Below are 18,015 nucleotides of genomic sequence, written 5' to 3'. Positions count from 1 at the left end.
CATTAACCTTTTCTGGAATTGTAGCTACTTTGGCTTCTGCTCTTATGTCCTCTTTTCTTTGTATGTTCCACAGTATGCATTTGAACACCCATCTCAGGCACTTCATCTCCATTACCTCTAGTTTCCTCAACTGCTGTGCCTTTACTGCCCTGGTTGATGTACCATACAGTAGTACTGGTTGCACCACTGTTTTGTACACCATACATTTCAGCTTCTTTGGCATTCTTCTGTCATGCACTACAATGTACCTGACACTTTGTTCAAGTTGGCTGAAGCCTCTCTGTTTCTAGCTTTGACCTCCTCAATCAGATTTCCTCTCTCCTCAACCCCACCCCAAATATTTGAAGCTGTTAGCTGTTGCACCATTTTCCATTCTGTCTCAGTTCTGAGCTTCTTCTGATTTCCCCCATTTATTGCCATCACAACTGTCTGATTAATACTCAGTTTCATCCCATGCACCTTCAGTTTTGCTTTACACTCCCCTAACCTTTGCTAAAGTTTTTGCTCAGAGTCTGCCTGTAATGCCACATCATCTGCATACAACGACTTTGCTGATCTATCCCCCATTGTTTGTTAACCTGTTTGTTAAATAAGCAGCCAACTGCAGACCTGTTAAGTTTCAAGCTGTTTCTTAATGCGTATTTAAAACATTCAATTTCACAACTGCATAGAGCAGCACATTAACTGTCCCTTATAAGTAAGCAGCAGCAGACATACTGTGACTAATGTCAGTGGACAGTTTCAAGAAGCTAGGTAACTTCCCACATGAAGGGAATTCTCTAAACCTCACCACAAACACAAACCAATCAGAGAGAGGAAATAAATGTGCCAGAAAAAGGAAATGAATGTAGGATAGGTTGAAATAGGATTATGCACCAAGTTAAATACTTCAGAAAGAATAAGACGGGAGAACGATACACAATGAGCTGTTTTATTAAAACGTATTATTAAACAACTGGATCAACCTGTTATTATAATTCAGGTGAGTCACACAGGCAGTGGTTTCAGCAGAATACAAAATGATGATTGCATATGCTGATTCTAAAGTTAAAATGCATGTTTTCATCTTACTTATATTAATATTTCTTTAGATTTTGCATGCCTTATTTTTCATTTAATTTGTGAAAGATTTCTGCTAGGTTGTTCCTATCAATGTGGACTGTACTCTGCTTGTTTAACTTCTGTTATCATTTGTTCGAATTTCCCCCACTCACTTTTCTGCAGCACACTCCCTAAAATTTCTAAATTTGTTGTGAGCCCGTCTTTTTTCTATTGTTTTCTGAAAAGCCAAGAAATGAATAGACAACAGTAAATACAGTTTAGTAAACACAAATTCTAGTATGTTGTGTCATACCTCTTAACCTCTTAGAGCAAGAAATCTGGACAAAACCATAAATAAATGTGGGGCATTTTTTAAAATATTGCTTTTACAAACTTAGAAAGTTGATAGAATAACAGGTTTTGCATTAGCTTAGCATGAATTTTTTTGAAAGGTATGAAGTCTGAAACTATCTGTCATTATTTTCTAACTTCAATCTTTAATGATTTGTCACTAATTTATCAAAAAAACCCCCCACAATTTTATGAAAAATGGACCAAAAATACAAGGCAAATATCTAGGTATTCTGCAAAAATCTGTACAGTTGAGAGGTAGACCGTTTTAATGAATGTAAGTTTTCCCTAAGTAAATATTTAGCTTGCATTCAAAACACCCTTGTATATGCAGTTTCTTTTTCTTAAGTGTCGGAATGTTAATTAAAAAGTAGTTTGCTTTGTATTCACTCATCAGATTTAGCAGTAAGTTAAAATTTTAAATGTGCATTGTTATTCTTTGCTTTTTAAAATGTCTTTAAACATTCTTGCTTTCTGTTTTTAGCCGCTTGCTTGCAGACAGTTTTTAGAGTCACTGCATTTCCTTACTTCTACAGCTGACATCCATCTTAAACGCAGTCTTCACCTGCTTGCTGCCTTGTGGAAGTTTGCATAGCATCTTTAAATGCTAATTTTGTATGTTTCCCTTGCCTTTTGATAAACCTGCTTGCTTTACTTTGACATATTGTTATATTTACAGCATGACTAATTATTGAATTTTGACAAGACTTTATATTTTTATTCTCCCGAGTTCTCTCAGACTAAACTCCCTTTGCTAGTCTCTTACTTCTTTTGTAGCAGAGCTTTTTTTATTCATTTTCCTTTTGATTTAGTTTTGTACCTCAATCTGGACTTTTATCAGGGCTCTTTATTTCTGATGGACATTGGCATCTTATTATTATTGTTATTACTATGTGATCATATTCATCACAACAATTGCCCATCTGAGTGCCTCAGTTACTTTTTTACTTTAATTAGAATTCAGTGTATAGCACAGTTCTGGTACAGAAATGACTGCATGTGGTTGTATTCCTCTGTCATCCTAATGATGTAGGTGGGAAGAAAGTTGGTAAAACTGCTGGACAGTAAATCTGCAGCTACAAAAATATTCAAAAGGCCAGTGATGAATGTGGTCAGTACGTTAATTAATCAGAGAAATGCACATGTTTTTCAAGATCTTGAGAGGAAAAATAAATTAAGCAGGAAAACAGAAGTGCTGGTAATGTCTGAATTTATAGTGTGGTACCTGTGTTTATGTTTTTATTTGTGCATTTACTGAAAAGGGTAGTTGCACTTAGCTGAGGGATTATTTTCACGTATGCCTTTGGGCAACTCACAAAATATTAGCAGTAAAACGGGTAAATAAAATGCAAGCAGGCTACAGGAGAATATAGACAGAAATAGCATTATACCAAAATAAAAGATGAGTACAGTATAAGTACATATTTTGTTATAGCAAAGATATACAGCAAACAGCATCTGAAGGATAGAACTTGCATATCAAAGTTTGGGAGAAACCAAGCAGATAGACTAGCCACTTCTGCCTTAAATTCAGCTTTGGGTCTCCCCTTTAGATGCTGTGTGCTAACATTTACGATGACGTACAGACCAGTCATAATTTTAAATTCACTTTTTGGCAAGTCCTCTTTATTGACCTAAAGAAAATCAACATTTACGCCAAATTCAGACTGTGAAACCCAAAACTCCTCTTGATTTACACCAATGCTCCTGCTTCAACACAGCACGTATCACCTAACATATCGTTCCTCTCCATTCCACTTGCCTGCTGCTCTCAAAGAATACCGAAGGTTGACAACTTTAGAAACTCATGCAAATATTACACATTAAACTCTGCTTGTTTAGTATGTTTATATTACCTTTTTTTCTACCTAATTTGAACTACTCTGTTACTGTTCACTTTTCTGCCTTTTTTGTTTGTGAAATGTTCTGTATTTCACCAGAGGTGAGTCTGAAATTGGTCAATATTAATCGATGCGCTGCCCTGGTAAAGAAATAAAAATGTAATTATTCCATTATCAGATGTGTCTTGACATATACTTTGCCCTGATGAATTTGTTTGATCTTAAAGTAGGGTTGTGGTGGGGCCATGGTTAAAGGTGGCACTTATTTTGTATGAATACAGAGAGCCCGGTAGCGTCAATTCCACCTGCACAAGAGTCCTGTTCTGCTAATACACAGTACAGTACAGTCTTCATACAGAGTTGCAGGGGCCTTTATGTAAGCAGTGGGAGGGATGGCCTGGGTCTTTGCCATTAAAGTGTCCCCAGTCAGTACAGTAATTATTAATGTCACTCACTGGAACTCATCATGGTTAATCAGACAAATTTTGTGTTTGTTTTTATTTAGTACTGTCTAAGCCAATTGTTTTATATATCGTGTTTAAATTTATTATTTGAAACCTCTAGAAGGAAAAAAAAACATTGTTATTAAAAGGCTCAGGGAAGTAATGGTGGAGTGAGAGTTGTTTTATTTTAGATTTGAATATGAAAAAAAACTGATGATACTTGGGATGGGGGTATGATACCTCCCAACTGCCCAAATTTTGCAGGGGTGCCTCTAATGAGTTCTCAAATCTTTGCTCCATTCCTCCTAAAATTTTACTTTATTTTGAGAAGTTGTAAGTTAATACATCAGATTCAAGCCCTGATATTTAAAAAAGGGGTTCTTAATTAGATGCCTTTTCCATAATTATTTTTTGTTTTATCTGTACCTCTATAAGTAAAAGTTGAAATGATTACTGTGCTGTTAAAACAATAATGTTAAAGATAATGGCATCTTCTGTTTTGGGGGTACACTTGAAGTAGGGGAGGAACAGAAACAGAAATGGGGTACAAAAATTAAAAAAGAATGGAAGTAAAGGTAAAAGACATGGCTACATGGTAGACTGGGAAAATGAGGACAGTGCTGTTGTACTTATTGTGGGCTAAAACCAGTTAAATGTGGTATACTAGTATATTGGTATATTGGGAGGTTTCAGATGGAAGTTAGGGATGGCACATCCAGGTTTGTTTTCTCTTCTGTGTTTTTATGGTCAGCTTTAAATAAAATACTGCTTTATTAGGTAGTAACTGAGTGATTTGTGGGATATGAGAGGCAGAAATTATGGGAAATATGAAATGTATAAAAAGGTGGGGGGAATGGAAAAAGAAAATTGGGTTACCTACGTTTTCCCTTGAAGTTACATGATTGGAAGACAGATAACGATCTGATAAACACAGTTTTAAAAATAGGGAATGGTCTATTAAAAATGAAATATAAGCAAAGAGCATTTTAATGTTATCTGTGATGGAAAGAACTTTAATATCTGGGAGATTTAAGATGTATGTTTTGTGTGTAGGAAATTGGCGTAAAGGAGGGAAAAAAGCTACAGGGATGAGGAGGATGATACCAGTGTTTAAAAAACAGACTTGGAAGAATGGTTGACTCTTTCATTGTCTGTTTTGAACTGTATCATTTTATGGTAGTGTAATAAAATTATCTCTGGTTTTCTTCCAGTATGCTGAAGTATTATTAACGTCCACCTGAGCTGCCATCAGCTCAGGCAGATGTGACCTTAGTTTAATGTTTAATTTTAAGGATGGGGTCTTGGGGGTGCCCCTTGTGCTGTAGTATAGTGTCACTTAAGTGTCAGTAAGGGGACATGAATACAGGCTTTTAGTATAGGGTTAGAGCCTACAGTCTCTTGATCTTTATAGTATCGGAGGTCATTGTTCTACCTACAGAACCATTTACAGTACAAAGCAGCAAAAGTAATAACCTTAAAATGCTTCTGTTTGCTTTATGGGTACTACATGGGTCAGTAATGTCTTCTTTTTTGTTTTCAATTTACAGTGTGCTGCAAAGAAACACTTGACATTGTGGACTGATGCATCAGGAACTCAGCTGTATGTGTCTTTCTCACTGAAACGTGATGATGTGGTTAGTACTATATGTGGCAGCCACTTTAAGATCTGTGACTGACTATCTGAAAATTGGCCATCGATGAACAAGGGCATGACAAAGGTTAGGGATGCAGTCTACCCATGGAGTTCCTTAGCTTGTTGTGCACTGTCTAGGTCATTGAGGTGCAGAAATTGGAAATGAGAAGTGCAGCCTTCACAGAGAAGTAGACTTTGAAAAAACAGTAGTTGATCATGCTAAAATATAGTTTGTTTATATCTGAGGGGCATCTCCCTAAAGAAGTGCCTGGTTCTGCAAGAAGACCTTCCAGTTCTTTACAGAGCATAGTGCCCTCTAAGTCTGCATGTGTCTAAGCTCTACATCTTGGGCTTCCTTGGTTTAACCTCCAGTACTTTCACCTACTGCAAAAAGCAGCAGCCAATGATACTGATTAATGCAGTACACCTTCCCCATAGTTCCCTGTTCGCAGAAGCCAATGATAGTAATTAATGCAGTATACCCTCCCCATACTTCCCTGTTTGCAGCAGCCAATGACAGTAATTAATGCGGTACACCCTCCCCATACTTCCCTGTTCACAGCAGCCAATGATAGTTATTAATGTGGTATACCCTCCTCATTCTTCCCTGCTCACAGCAGCCAATGATAGTGATTAATGTGGTACACCCTCCCCATACTTCCCTGTTCGCAGCAGCCAATGATAGTAATTAGTGAAGTACACCCTCCCCATACTTCCCTATTTTGCACATTTATTCTGTTGCCTAAACAGTGAAGCACTGTCCAGAAGATACTGTAACATGACATGAACTGTACAATCAGGGAACATCACACCTGAAAGCTTTGCTTATGTTCTGCCAGCAGGATCTTCTGCTCTGTCCACTAGAGAATGGGTGCTTGTATTTCCCAAGGCAAGGTTGCAGTTATCTTGTGCTTGATTCCTGTTGCTACTGCACCAGCTTTGTTAAATTTTCACCTTTTTAAATTAAGGGATGCTGTAGTATATGGGCTTTTGGGTTCCAGTGGAAAGCTTCCTTTGTTATCAACCCTGCTGTATATCATCTGCTTTATTGTCAATGATTAGAATGCTTTTCCTGCAGTTCACTCCATAATGCAGCTTTTTTCTTTGCTGTGACACCCCCCCTCCCGCTCATTCATTCTACTGTAGAGCAAGAGCCAGTTAGGGTAAAGCTGTCATTCTAGTAGCCAGTAAAAGTTTTTTTTTCTCTGTAAATACCCCCCATGTGCCATATAAATGATCAAGAGGCAGGTATGCACTTGATGTAGCCCCTCAGGCACCCCCTCTGCAATGGGTGGCTCCTTGCCAGGTCTCTGGTCTCCTCTAAGGAAGCATAAATAGAAGACACATCTCCATGACATGCCCCCTCAACCTCTCACATAGGCAAAGTGAGTAGGTATTGTCTCTTCATTCCTCTCCCTGCTTGCATGGATTCTGCAGCACCCAGGCCACTTTCAAACCCTGGTCAGCTGTGTCCCCCTGTATACTGCAGAGATGGCCACCTTGGTTCTCTTTGATCACATTACTGCACCCAGCACAACACACTATGGGATGCTGCCCAAATGCCTGCATTTCTACTGCAGTTTTCCTACCATAGTCCTAAACTGTTTTTCCCATACATTTCAGAGTCTCCACAGAGAGATGTGTCAGGAATACATTTCTTTTCACAAGATGCCTTCTGCTTTTTGGGGTTCTGCAGGATTGCATTGTGGGCCCATTGTTTATGATCTGTATGTTTCCAGTTGGAGATGTTATTTGAAGAAGTGTTTGAGGAATTATTATGGGGCAAAAGCAGCATAAAACTGCACTTGCTTTTTTAAGCATGTCAGAAGTTGTGTTGGTTCTTTTGTATGAGTTGTGGTGCTCTTGTTGCCTTATTCTTGTCCTAAACATGTTAATATTCTATGTTTTTCATTGCTGCTTGCTTGTAGTGGGATTCTAGTTCATTGATCTCTCTCTTTCCCTCAGAGTATGGTTCTCTGCAAGGAAGCTTGGATACCATCATTAATTGAATGAGGCATATTTCCATCAAGACTGAGACTTTTTTGTAGTCTAAGAAGAATTGATTCTGCAAGGGTCTCTCAGTGCAGTGACAGTTTTAACACCTCTGCAGTAGTGTGGAGGGAGGGGACTGTCAAATCCTCTTGAACTACAAAAGAAAACCCTGAACAAAGGCCTGCAATTTAGTTACTTTTCTGGCTGTAGCTGGATAACTTCTGAGTATAGTGTAAAACAAGGTCTGAGCCAAACATAAATGAGGGTGATTAGAGACAGAAAAGAAGCAGTCCTTTTACAGAAGGTAAAGAAAATAACATCGACTCACACAAATCTCATTATATGCGGATGGCATGGGAATTCAAAGTTACGTCTGGCATGAATCATACAAAGCATTATGGGAAAGAGAAAGGGTTGAGGGAGAACAAGATCATGTTGATATATCAAGCCCTACTGGTAGCAATGTTTTGGAAAACAGGCTAAAATAACAAATAAAGCGCTTAGAGTGATTTTGAGGTGTTTAAATATGTCAGGAAACAGAGAGAGTGAAAAAAATTGATTTTTTTTTACTTCTAGGGTGGAGTTTTCCTTTAAAGCTTCTTGTTTCCATTATAGGAATAATGCACAGATCAAACACTTTATTCCTTCAGGAGTTGTAAATGCTATAGTCACTTCTGCCTTGAGTAATGCTTTTCTCCTTAATTAATGCTTCCTGATGTGGGCCTTGATCTCCTCCAAAGGATGCAGAACTCTGCATCTAGGCTGTGGACAGGTACTATCCCCTGATCAAGCTGCCAATACTTCTGTGCTCTGGCACATGAACTGGCTAACTATAGCACAGAGGAAAATGTAAAAGTTCCTGGTGCGAACCTATTAATTTGTGTACAACATTAGTCCAGTATCATTTTAGGAGCTGTTGCCAGCTTACTAACTGCTTCATCCACTCTTTTTACCTAACAAGTGGATTTTCATAGTCCCCAGACTACACCTATTGCTGTCAGGAAAAACTCTCATCACATATCCTAGGTTGGCGGTTGCTCAGGTGGATATAAAAGATCCCACTGCATTTATCGAAAAGAGTAGGGGAAGTTCCCCACTGGCCTGGCCAAATTTCCCCTAATCAGTATGAATACCACATCCGCTACCTACCACCTGACTTACCTGGTCAAAAAAGTGTAAATAAAATAAAATATCAGGGTTCACTGCTGTAGGGCTCATTACTTGTCACATTTTAAGAGTGCATCACTTTGGCATCCTCTCAGAGGTCCTAAGACTTTTTAACTTTTTTTATCTATTCATTTCTTTGATGCTGAAGAATGAAGCCCTGATTCTGACCCAGACAAAATGGGTTCAAGCATCCAGATAGCTGATGCATGAGCTGATGGCAAGGCAGACAGGAAAGATGAAACAATGCCTGCTTTAGGAGGAGTGTGTGGGGTTGTGCTAGGGAAACACCCATGGCATGTAAAGCATGCCACAATGCAGGCAGAGGCAGTTCCATCACAGTACCCTAATTCTGCAGTGGCTGAGATGACCTAATCTTCTCTCTGTCCCGTCCATCCAGCTTGAAAAAGAATTAACCCATTCCTGTCCTGCAGGATAAATGGCAGACCTCTAGCCTGAGGTGGTTAAACTGGACAAGGAGTTCTGAGAGTTGTGCCTCTAGTCTGATATGGCTAGGTTGGGGAGGATTTTAGGACTGCATGTTGGAACTGGGGTGTTAAGTGCTTAAGTCTATTCCTTGTTTGCCTTTTGTATTGTCAATCAACTAAGATAAATATATATGGCTTTCTATTGAAATCTTGAGACTCACAAGGCTGAGTACCCTAATGCAAGAAAAAAAGAACAAAAATACAGATGTGAAGCAAATGTTGAACATCACTCTTTTCTTTTAAGCTTGTATTATGCAGAAGGGCAAGCTGTCCACACCCTCCAAACTTGTATATACCAGTCACAAGACTGCCATTATATTCCAAGAATTGGCAATATTGGCTTATGATATGTAAGTATATATTTCCGGTGATTCAGTCTCTGCAATCTGGGACCTGGCATTAAATGTCTGAGCATTTCAGTTACTGGTATGGCTGTAGATATAAATGTATAAAAATCCCAGAATCCCACAGTACTTATTGAATAGTGTAGGGGAAATTCCCCAATGCCCTGGCCAAATTTCACCTTGTGGTATAAATACCACCTCTGGTCTCCCCTGAAAAGAGGCTATTTAGCCTAGTGGGATTAATCTGCTCAACAAAGGATAAATATATATATTGTTCTCTCTCTGTCTGTCTCTGTCTCTGTCTCTCTCTCTCTCTCTCTATATATATATATATATACATATTCATATACATATACATATACACACATACACGTTTACACTGTGAGCTAGTGTCCTCACTGTGTAATATGTTAAACGTCTTGTAGTAGAGGCCCATTGGATATATGCAAATGACTCCTTAAGGAGATACTAGTGTTTCAGTTACATGGCTTCTAAATGCCCATAACTTTTTCTTTTTAAGCCTACTGGCGCATACAGGCCAATAAAGCCAACCCTTATAAGCCATAAATGTGCCCTGTTTCACCCTTTTTCTAAGCTTGTTAGTACAGCATAAGTGGACTGTCTGGCTATACTCTGAAAGCACACAGCTTAAATCCAAACCTGATGTCTATAAACATTAAGGCACCTGCAAAATAGTCGATGTAACATCCAACCCAAAAGGTAAAAAGGTCACACAGACAAAGTCTTTTTACTCAGAGAAAGAGAATGTTGTGTATTTGTTTTTGTTTTGGTAGCAGCTTCTCATATAAGTACTACACACACACACACACACACACACACACACACACACACACACACACACACACACACACACTTGTAAAAGCATGAGTGGGCATAGGCACTGTTACAAGCTAAGAAAGTGTCCTGCTGAAGGTGACAGGCCACAGTGAAAGATTTAAGTAATTGTTTTGAAAGTAAATTATGATTTATCTGGAAACGGTGAAGTTCAGTTAAGTAAAAGTAACACAGCAATTAAGGAAGTAGATGTTATGAAAAATCATAAAAAGCAAATACTCAGTGTAATCATGTGCAGTGTACAAAAGGTATTGTATCCACTGCAGCATTGTAGATAGGATTGTAAGTCAAAATGTACTTTATTGTCATGTAACATCAAATATAAACCACAGGCACAGAGGCTTGGATAAATTAATATAACCTTCATTTAACTGAAGTACCAAAAATCACTAAACTTATAAAGCTTTCCTAAGCAGACCATAATGTTTTTGGATAGTTCACTGCTCTTCCACTGGTTTTAAGCACAATTCATTTTCTAAGTCTTTAATAACAAAAAGTCCTGCTGTATCTTTATTTCTCTCCTTTCTACAAGTTCAAGAATGGGTGCCCAATGCCTGTCTCTAGGAGTTCAAAAATGCCAGTGTTGGTGGTCTTCTTTATCAAGTCCAGCAACACGTGAAATTGCTCTCTTTAACTTCACTGTTTTCCAAGTTCATGGTCATCTGAATCTGAATAATTTTCTCTCCCAACACATGGCTTTCTTGACAGCGAACCTGTGCCATACCTAACTTGCACTCCACTTGGATTGCAGTCACCCCAGATTCAGCTTTGGGGAAATAGTTTTTCTGATTTGGGGAATACAGCACTTTCTACAAGTTCAGCTGTTAATTTGAACAACCTGTAGCATTGCCTGTTTCGGGAAATGGAATATCAACTGACATTTTCCAATACAATGGCTACTCTCCCGTTTTCCATAGTTGCTAGCAGCTTAATTGCAACAGTGTTAAATTATCATTTTGTAGGATTTTAAGGAATTCAGCTGCTGTTTCAGACTTATTAGCAATGTTTTCTAGTGTCCATTTAACGTCACTCTCCAGGATGTTTGCTGTAGTTGGAGAACACATCATTGTATGTGTCAGTGATATTGATATCCTTCTTGCCAACTTAATATGCTGTGTGTAGAGCAACTGACTTCAGCGGTGGTACTTCTCTGAATGAATTATGTGATTTTTTTTCCTTCTGTTTCTGTCAGGTCCCTCCTATTTTTGTCATGTTCGGTTTTACCTGTAAGTTTCTGTTAATATAATTCCATCTTCTTGAACAGATCTCTTGTCATTTACATTTTATTGCCTTCTTCCAGTTATTTGCATTTTTCATTTATACCTCCTTTCTTATCTACTCTTGCTGTTATTTATGATACTCTACATTAAAGTTTGACATAACATACCATATCCCTATAGTGTTTAGATAGCCTTCTTTCTTCAGCCACTTCTAAAACCTTCCAGCCATTTTGTCTTCTTAACCTTCTTTATATTTAAAATTATTTTTGCCACTTCCCTGTTAATATCTCAAAATTCTGCCCATAGTTCTTCATGCATTCTGTCCACCCTGTCAAATCCCTTATATTTGTTCTTCACCTCCAGTAGAGGTTTGTTTGGTAATATTACTCAGTTCAAATTTCACTGGCCAAGTCATTTTTCTTGTTTAGTTTAAAGTTAGCAGTAAGAATCTGATGGTCTGAGCCACAGTTAGCTCTGGGTCTTGATTTTGCTGACTGTATACAACTCTTTCATCTCTTACTGACAAGCATATTGTTGATCTTATTGTGGTAATGTCAATGTGATGATATCCCTCTGTAATGCCACCTCTTAGGCTGTTGCTAGATAGTGTTTGCTGTGACTTCTGAATTACCAGGGCAGAACATTAACAGTCTTACGTTCACTTCATTTTATAATTCAATGGCAAGCCTGCCTGTTATTCCAATTCTGACTTTTTGTGTTGCCTGTAGAGTAGATGACTTCTTTGGTGATAGTACTCTGACTTCTCTGATGGTATTGCACGTATTTTCAATGTTCTCATAACATCTTCTGTTCTTAGTTTTCTTCAGTAGTGTACTGCATTTCAGTGTAGTGTAGCAAAGCGGGCAGGTTACTTCTTGTGGTGATTTTCTGTTTTTAGGGCCTCAGCAGATTTTGTTTAGGTCTGCCTTGGAGGTTGAGCAAGCCAAGGTCTGCATTGCTGTCTAGGAAAGTTCAGAGATCCTTGTCTAAGATTACAGTACATCTTCCTATTCTGACACAAACAAAACTCTTATAATTTTCAATATATTTTCAGTGTCACTGAATGCTTCATCAGAAGTGTGACAAATTCCACAGTACACTTCCTTTTTGTTTTATTCATTTGTAATAACTATGAGCACATTCAAAATACATAATTCATGAATATCTATGCAGTGCGTAATGTCACACCTGTAGCAGCCAACACACATCCTTGCATTACATAGCATTTTCTGAAAAAATAAAACTTAAAAAGCATAAATATTTTGCCAGCTAGAAAAGAGATTAAAATGTACAAAAAAGCAATGCTATCAGTAAGAAGTATTCTTTATTGAGGTAATACTACATTAATATTTTTTTATAAATGCTGTAGTATACTATAATGTGTACAGACACGGAATTATAATTTTGCTAAACTTTTATAAATTGTCATGTCTTGAAACCATACAACCTAGATATATACTAGACATATACTGTTCAAAAACATTTCAGACATAAACTATAACATGACAACAAAAAATTCCTCTTTGAGCACATTTCGTGAGATATGTATAGATATGTATAGAAATATGAATTATATGCTTAATTGTATAAATAGCAACATAAATAATAACAAATCTTTCTCAAGATGTGCAACTTAACAGTGCAAAACAATTTTCTTCAACAACATTGAAGGTTTCATCTGATGCCATGCAACACTTTGTAACTCAGTTGGCTTTTGAAGTCTTAAATACCAATACATCTATAAAGCAGCTTAGGTAAATGAGGTTATAATGATATGAAGATGAGAACTGACTGATAATTCTATAACTTGTACTCCCCCTGTACTCTCCTCTCATCAGGCCAATAATAGAGTACAGGTCTCCCTTTGGTATGCTCCTTTCCAAACACCTGCAGCAGCTGGAGAGACCACAAAGGTTCCTTACAAGGAAAATTCAGGGTCTTCAACATCTGTCTTATGCGGATAGACTGAAATCATTATCATTTTACTCTGTGTCATACAGACTGCTGAGAGGCGACCTGTGCCTTGAATAAAGAGCAATCTTTGACCCAGCTTTAATGGAAATGCTGCACATTCAGAAGTCAAATGGCACACAGGTCACTCGCTCAAAGGGCCATAACCTGTTATGTGACATCAACAGAACTTGCTGGAGAGACAGATTTGTCTCAAAGAGCCTTTGGAACAAGCTTCCTCTTCATGTTAAACAAAGCCTGTCATTGGCCCTATTTAAGCACAATTTGGATGATTGGATGGGTAAATGGAAATTCACCACGGGGATTCTACTTGTGTCCCTTTTGGACAGGCACAATAGGTGCGTATATTGCCTGCTTGAACCAGACACCCTTGGCAACATGGGTTGAACTTGGCTAGGCTTGTAAGGGCCCTAGGGCCATTAGCCTAGTAATTTCCTATGATTCTATGATGATCTTATGTAAGTAAGGCAGTTTTCTCACCTCTGTACAATTCATAATTGTTGTTTTATATATTTCACCACTGTGCACTAATGGATTATAATAGATGAACTACTACTTTTTCTATCTACTTTGCATTCCATATGCTTGCTGTATCTTCTAGCTTGACTCTTTCTCCTTAGTGAACTGCTTATCTAGGCCATGCCATAACTATGTGTGTCCAGTGGCACTTGCTAGCCATGAAGGTACAGCTATAGACAAAAAATGCTTCATTTCAATTTTGCCAAGCGATAAATTCTTGATAGCTTTCAAGTGGACAGAAGTATAATATGAACATTTCTGACTTTTTATAGCCCACAGGGAAGGACTGGTGAAGATAATTGGTCTTCCTATATCTGTGGACACCAAGGTATAACAGTCACCACTTGCCACAGTGACCTTCTAGAGAAAGTGGGGATGTGCTGGGTGTTTCTCAGGCTTCTCCCTTCAGTATAGTACATCAGTTTCTTGACATATTTTTGGCAAACGAGGATCTGTATATTTATCTGCCTGTTTTGCCTCAGAAGAAAATTTAAACCACAAGTGCTTTGTACAAGATGGTACATTTTCCTGAGGTACTTTGTGTAATACATAGGTTCATAGGTAAGTACTAGGCTATCTGCCCGAGGGCTTCTATAAGCCTAGCCAGAATGTGTTGGCTTTCGCCGCCCCCTTAGATTAGTTCCCTGTGCCTCGGTCCAGCAAAGCCATTAGTTCCCTGTGCCTCTGTCCAGCAGAGCCACTGCAGTGATCCCCGGGGTAAATTTTCTGTCTTAATGGCACACATGTTGCCATTAAGGACCATCTGGACCATGGAAGGGGCAGTTACCAAAGCAGAAAGGGCTACCATTCCATCAACTGCCAGGAAGTGTGTGATGCATAGAAGCCTTTATGACCCTAGAAAATATTGACTTCTGTAACATTGGTGAAACATGTAACACACCCTCCCTATGAGGATTTAATGCACAACACTCATCTTACCCCCTACTAAATGTTTATCTCTGTGAGTATATGTATTCTTGTGCAGTTCCACAGAAGTCAAGATTTATAAGGCAAGATAGCAACCTCAAAGTTTAACATCTTTGCAACTGTCATCAAGATCTCTTACCATATCTCAACCAACTACAGAACTTTATGATTCAAATAACAAAAAAATAGAAAATGGCAGGCGTTATCGTGTGCTGGGACAGGCATTCATTCATCTAGTGACAGATCTACAATCTGCAGTAAACTGTCTTTCTTCTACACCACATTCACTGCACGTTTGTTGCACGTTTCACAGTGTCTGACACTGAGCTGCTTGTATCCCAGTGAGTGCCAAAATAGGTTTGTAGAGTAAGCCAATAAACATCATAAACAATGTACCTTGCTACTTCTGAGGCTTATGTTGACCACCATCAAATTTGAAAAAGACCACAGCACCTGTGTCACTGTTAATACATGTGCTATATGGGTCTTACTAAGTTTGAAAAAATAAATAATAAATGTGCTCAAAAATGGAACTTTATGACTCCAATCTTGATGAATTACATCTTCAGCAGCTGGAAATTGAAATGTATCTCTGTCTTCCACTGTGTTGTTCAAATTTTACAGCTTCAATAACTGCAGCTTTCTGTCATTTGGTAATTTTAAGTTTAAATTTCAGTATCCTTTAACATAGCCATCCTTGACCTCCTTTGTGTGTACACTCGCACACAATAATGCATTTCACATACATGTGTGTTATATAGAGGAATATATTTTTAAACCTTTATTAAATTATCACTTAAGACATAGGCACACAAACATTAATTGAAAAGTAAACAAACCACATTAAATGTTTTCATTTACATTCCTTATATATTACAGCTATGCTTTCTTCATTTGCAACAACTCTCATTTCGTCCAGCATTACATAAACTGCTCATTTTCTGCCTTCCTTTAAACCTCACTCCTCCTCCTGTACATTTTGCATGTATTGTTCCAGCAACTTCCATGTATTTATATATACTTTGCTTCTTCCCTACTCTAAAGATCCCACTTCCAGTTCTTTTATGTCTTAAAATATTCAGTACTTCAAACGTAGTTGGCTTAGATTTTGATTTCCATTTTCTGGTTATTGCTTTTTTAGTTGTTGTTGTGTCTTTCGGCTTTTCCTGGTTAGTGGTCGCCACAGCGGAACTCTGGTCCGCTAATGATTGGCAGTTGATTTTTACGTGCCGATTTGCCAGCCCTGGCGCATAACCCTCAACGAAGGTACGCCCATTCACACATGTCTCCACGCAGAAGATGCTCTAACTGAGAATCGAACCGGACAGCATCTTACTGTGAGGCGACAACGCTACCGCAGCGCCACCAACCTTAATAAGACTTTTCCATATCTAGGCAATTCTGACCCTGTGTTCCAAAAGAATCATTTCCTTTGTTACAGCCATTTGCTCCCGAACTTTACTGACTGTATTCTGTAGTGAATTTAAGTCTACCAGCTGATCACACTCCAAAAAACATATTCCCAGTTACCTTTTTCTTCCCCAGCTATCTAAACAACTATACAGAGTATTACCATGGTTAGTTAATATTATATTTGTAAAGCTGCAGAAAGTATTCTAAGAACTAAAGATTAGGAAATGTTGTCCACTATTCCATGGTTTTCTTTTATGCATCTTAATCTTTAACCAAGCCCTTCTCTCTTAGACACAGTACATTTAACTTCAAAATTCGTGCTTCCAGTCCCTTTCCTTAATGTTTTTTCTAACACTCCCTTAGCGCCTACCCATTTTCATTCTGTGTTCCTACTAGAGGTAGCAGCAAAAAACAGATCAAATACTGTGGTTAACCAAGTCTGCAGAACTACATCAAAAACAGCCAGGAAAAACTTCAGACTCTGGAAACACCACTCGAATTTATTCAAACCAGCACAAAGTTTTTGAGTTATCACCCTTCTTCAGTGTGAAGATAACAGAAAAAACAATCAATCCATTATATAAGGCATTCAAATAAAGTCACCAGACACAGCCCCCAATCACAAGTCATTTTCAATTAGCCAGTTACAAAAGTTAAAAACACTGTACAATAGTATATTTCTTTAAAATACATTTCAAGAAATCATAAAACACTCTGGCAAATACTCTAAAAATGCATGTATATTAAACTAAATAAATATGCACATATCTGCTTATAAATGTCATCACTTTAAACAGATTTGTTTAATGTCTAAAATAGGCTTAATACTAATGGCTGCATTAATTCCAGGTTCTCATTCTACCTTCAAGTGAACAATCCACTTAAACTCATTTACTTCTAGCTTATTATTCAAGTCTCCACCTCTTAAACTTTTAGGCACTATATCTTTATCCAACTAGAGGTACCCAGTTCTAGTGTAAGTGTCTTACTTATGTCTAATAATTATGTCATTTAATAAATGTCTGAACCGAGTTACTTTCTCTAGTTTGTTTTAATCATTTGTTAGCTTGCATGTTTATTCTGCTGTAACCGAAACTGTAACTCACCATATTTAAGGTAACCCCAGACAACTAACAAGTACATCTGTATGACATAAAAATCATATAGTACAACAGAGAAAAACTGTAACTTTGAATATTTTAACACTAGTGCTCTTTATTTCCCTATTGTACGTAATAGGACTTCTGAATACCTACAATAATTTCCTTTAATTTCTTCAAAGTACTGGCACTTCTTAAAATGAATCTTTCTGACAGCCTGATATTTTTTTTACATTCATATGAATCTGTTCTATGCCTTCTGAGATTATATACTTGTTCCATTATTAAAGGAAGACAAGCACAGAATGCATTCATATGAATGTAAAAAAATATCATGGTCTGAGAAAGATTTAGTTTAGTACTAAAATTTTTGCAGGAATTAATGCAAAACGTATTACTGCAGAACTTATAGTAGTATCCACAAGGGTCTCAACTGTACCACTTTGGTGCCTTCTTTCAAGTCCTGATTTAAAAAAAGAAAATTAACGAAGGGTCTCTGAAGTCACAATTTCAATTTCTCCTTTTGCAGATTCCTGGACACTGAAAAGGGCTCAAAATCATGGATACTCTAATTCCCTTAAAAAGTTAGAACAAAATATGCATGAAATGCATTTTCTAAAGAATAACAACTATACAAGTCTACTATCTGGATTTATTAACTTACTATAATCTTTACAGATTTAGCAAAAAAAAAAAAATCAAAATATTTCATA

At 37.6% G+C, this 18,015-nt stretch overlaps 1 protein-coding gene across 4 annotated transcripts in view; it reads left to right on the top strand.

Annotated features, from left to right (window-relative positions):
- The window catches only part of LOC122806716 (lysophosphatidic acid receptor 6-like), a 115,692-nt gene that overhangs the window by 84,934 nt on the left and 12,743 nt on the right, over positions 1-18,015 (top strand). The window contains exons 1-2 of one of the 4 annotated variants that reach the window (XM_044077357.1): positions 849-982; positions 5,224-5,394. The exons of 1 other annotated variant lie outside the window; for it this stretch is intronic. In XM_044077357.1, the coding sequence (XP_043933292.1) occupies positions 5,374-5,394 (21 nt within the window). In that variant the 5' untranslated portion in view covers positions 849-982; positions 5,224-5,373. Of the gene's footprint in view, positions 1-848; positions 983-5,223; positions 5,395-18,015 lie in introns of those variants that run through there. 2 more of the 4 variants (XM_044077360.1, XM_044077358.1) reach the window with 2 other exon arrangements.

Source organism: Protopterus annectens, chromosome 7.part0 (assembly GCF_019279795.1).
Source record: "Protopterus annectens isolate FY-2018-M chromosome 7.part0, PAN1.0, whole genome shotgun sequence".
NCBI classification, from domain to species: domain Eukaryota; kingdom Metazoa; phylum Chordata; order Ceratodontiformes; family Protopteridae; genus Protopterus; species Protopterus annectens.
Note: the sequence above shows the minus strand (reverse complement) of the source record. Positions and strands in the feature narration are given on the sequence as shown.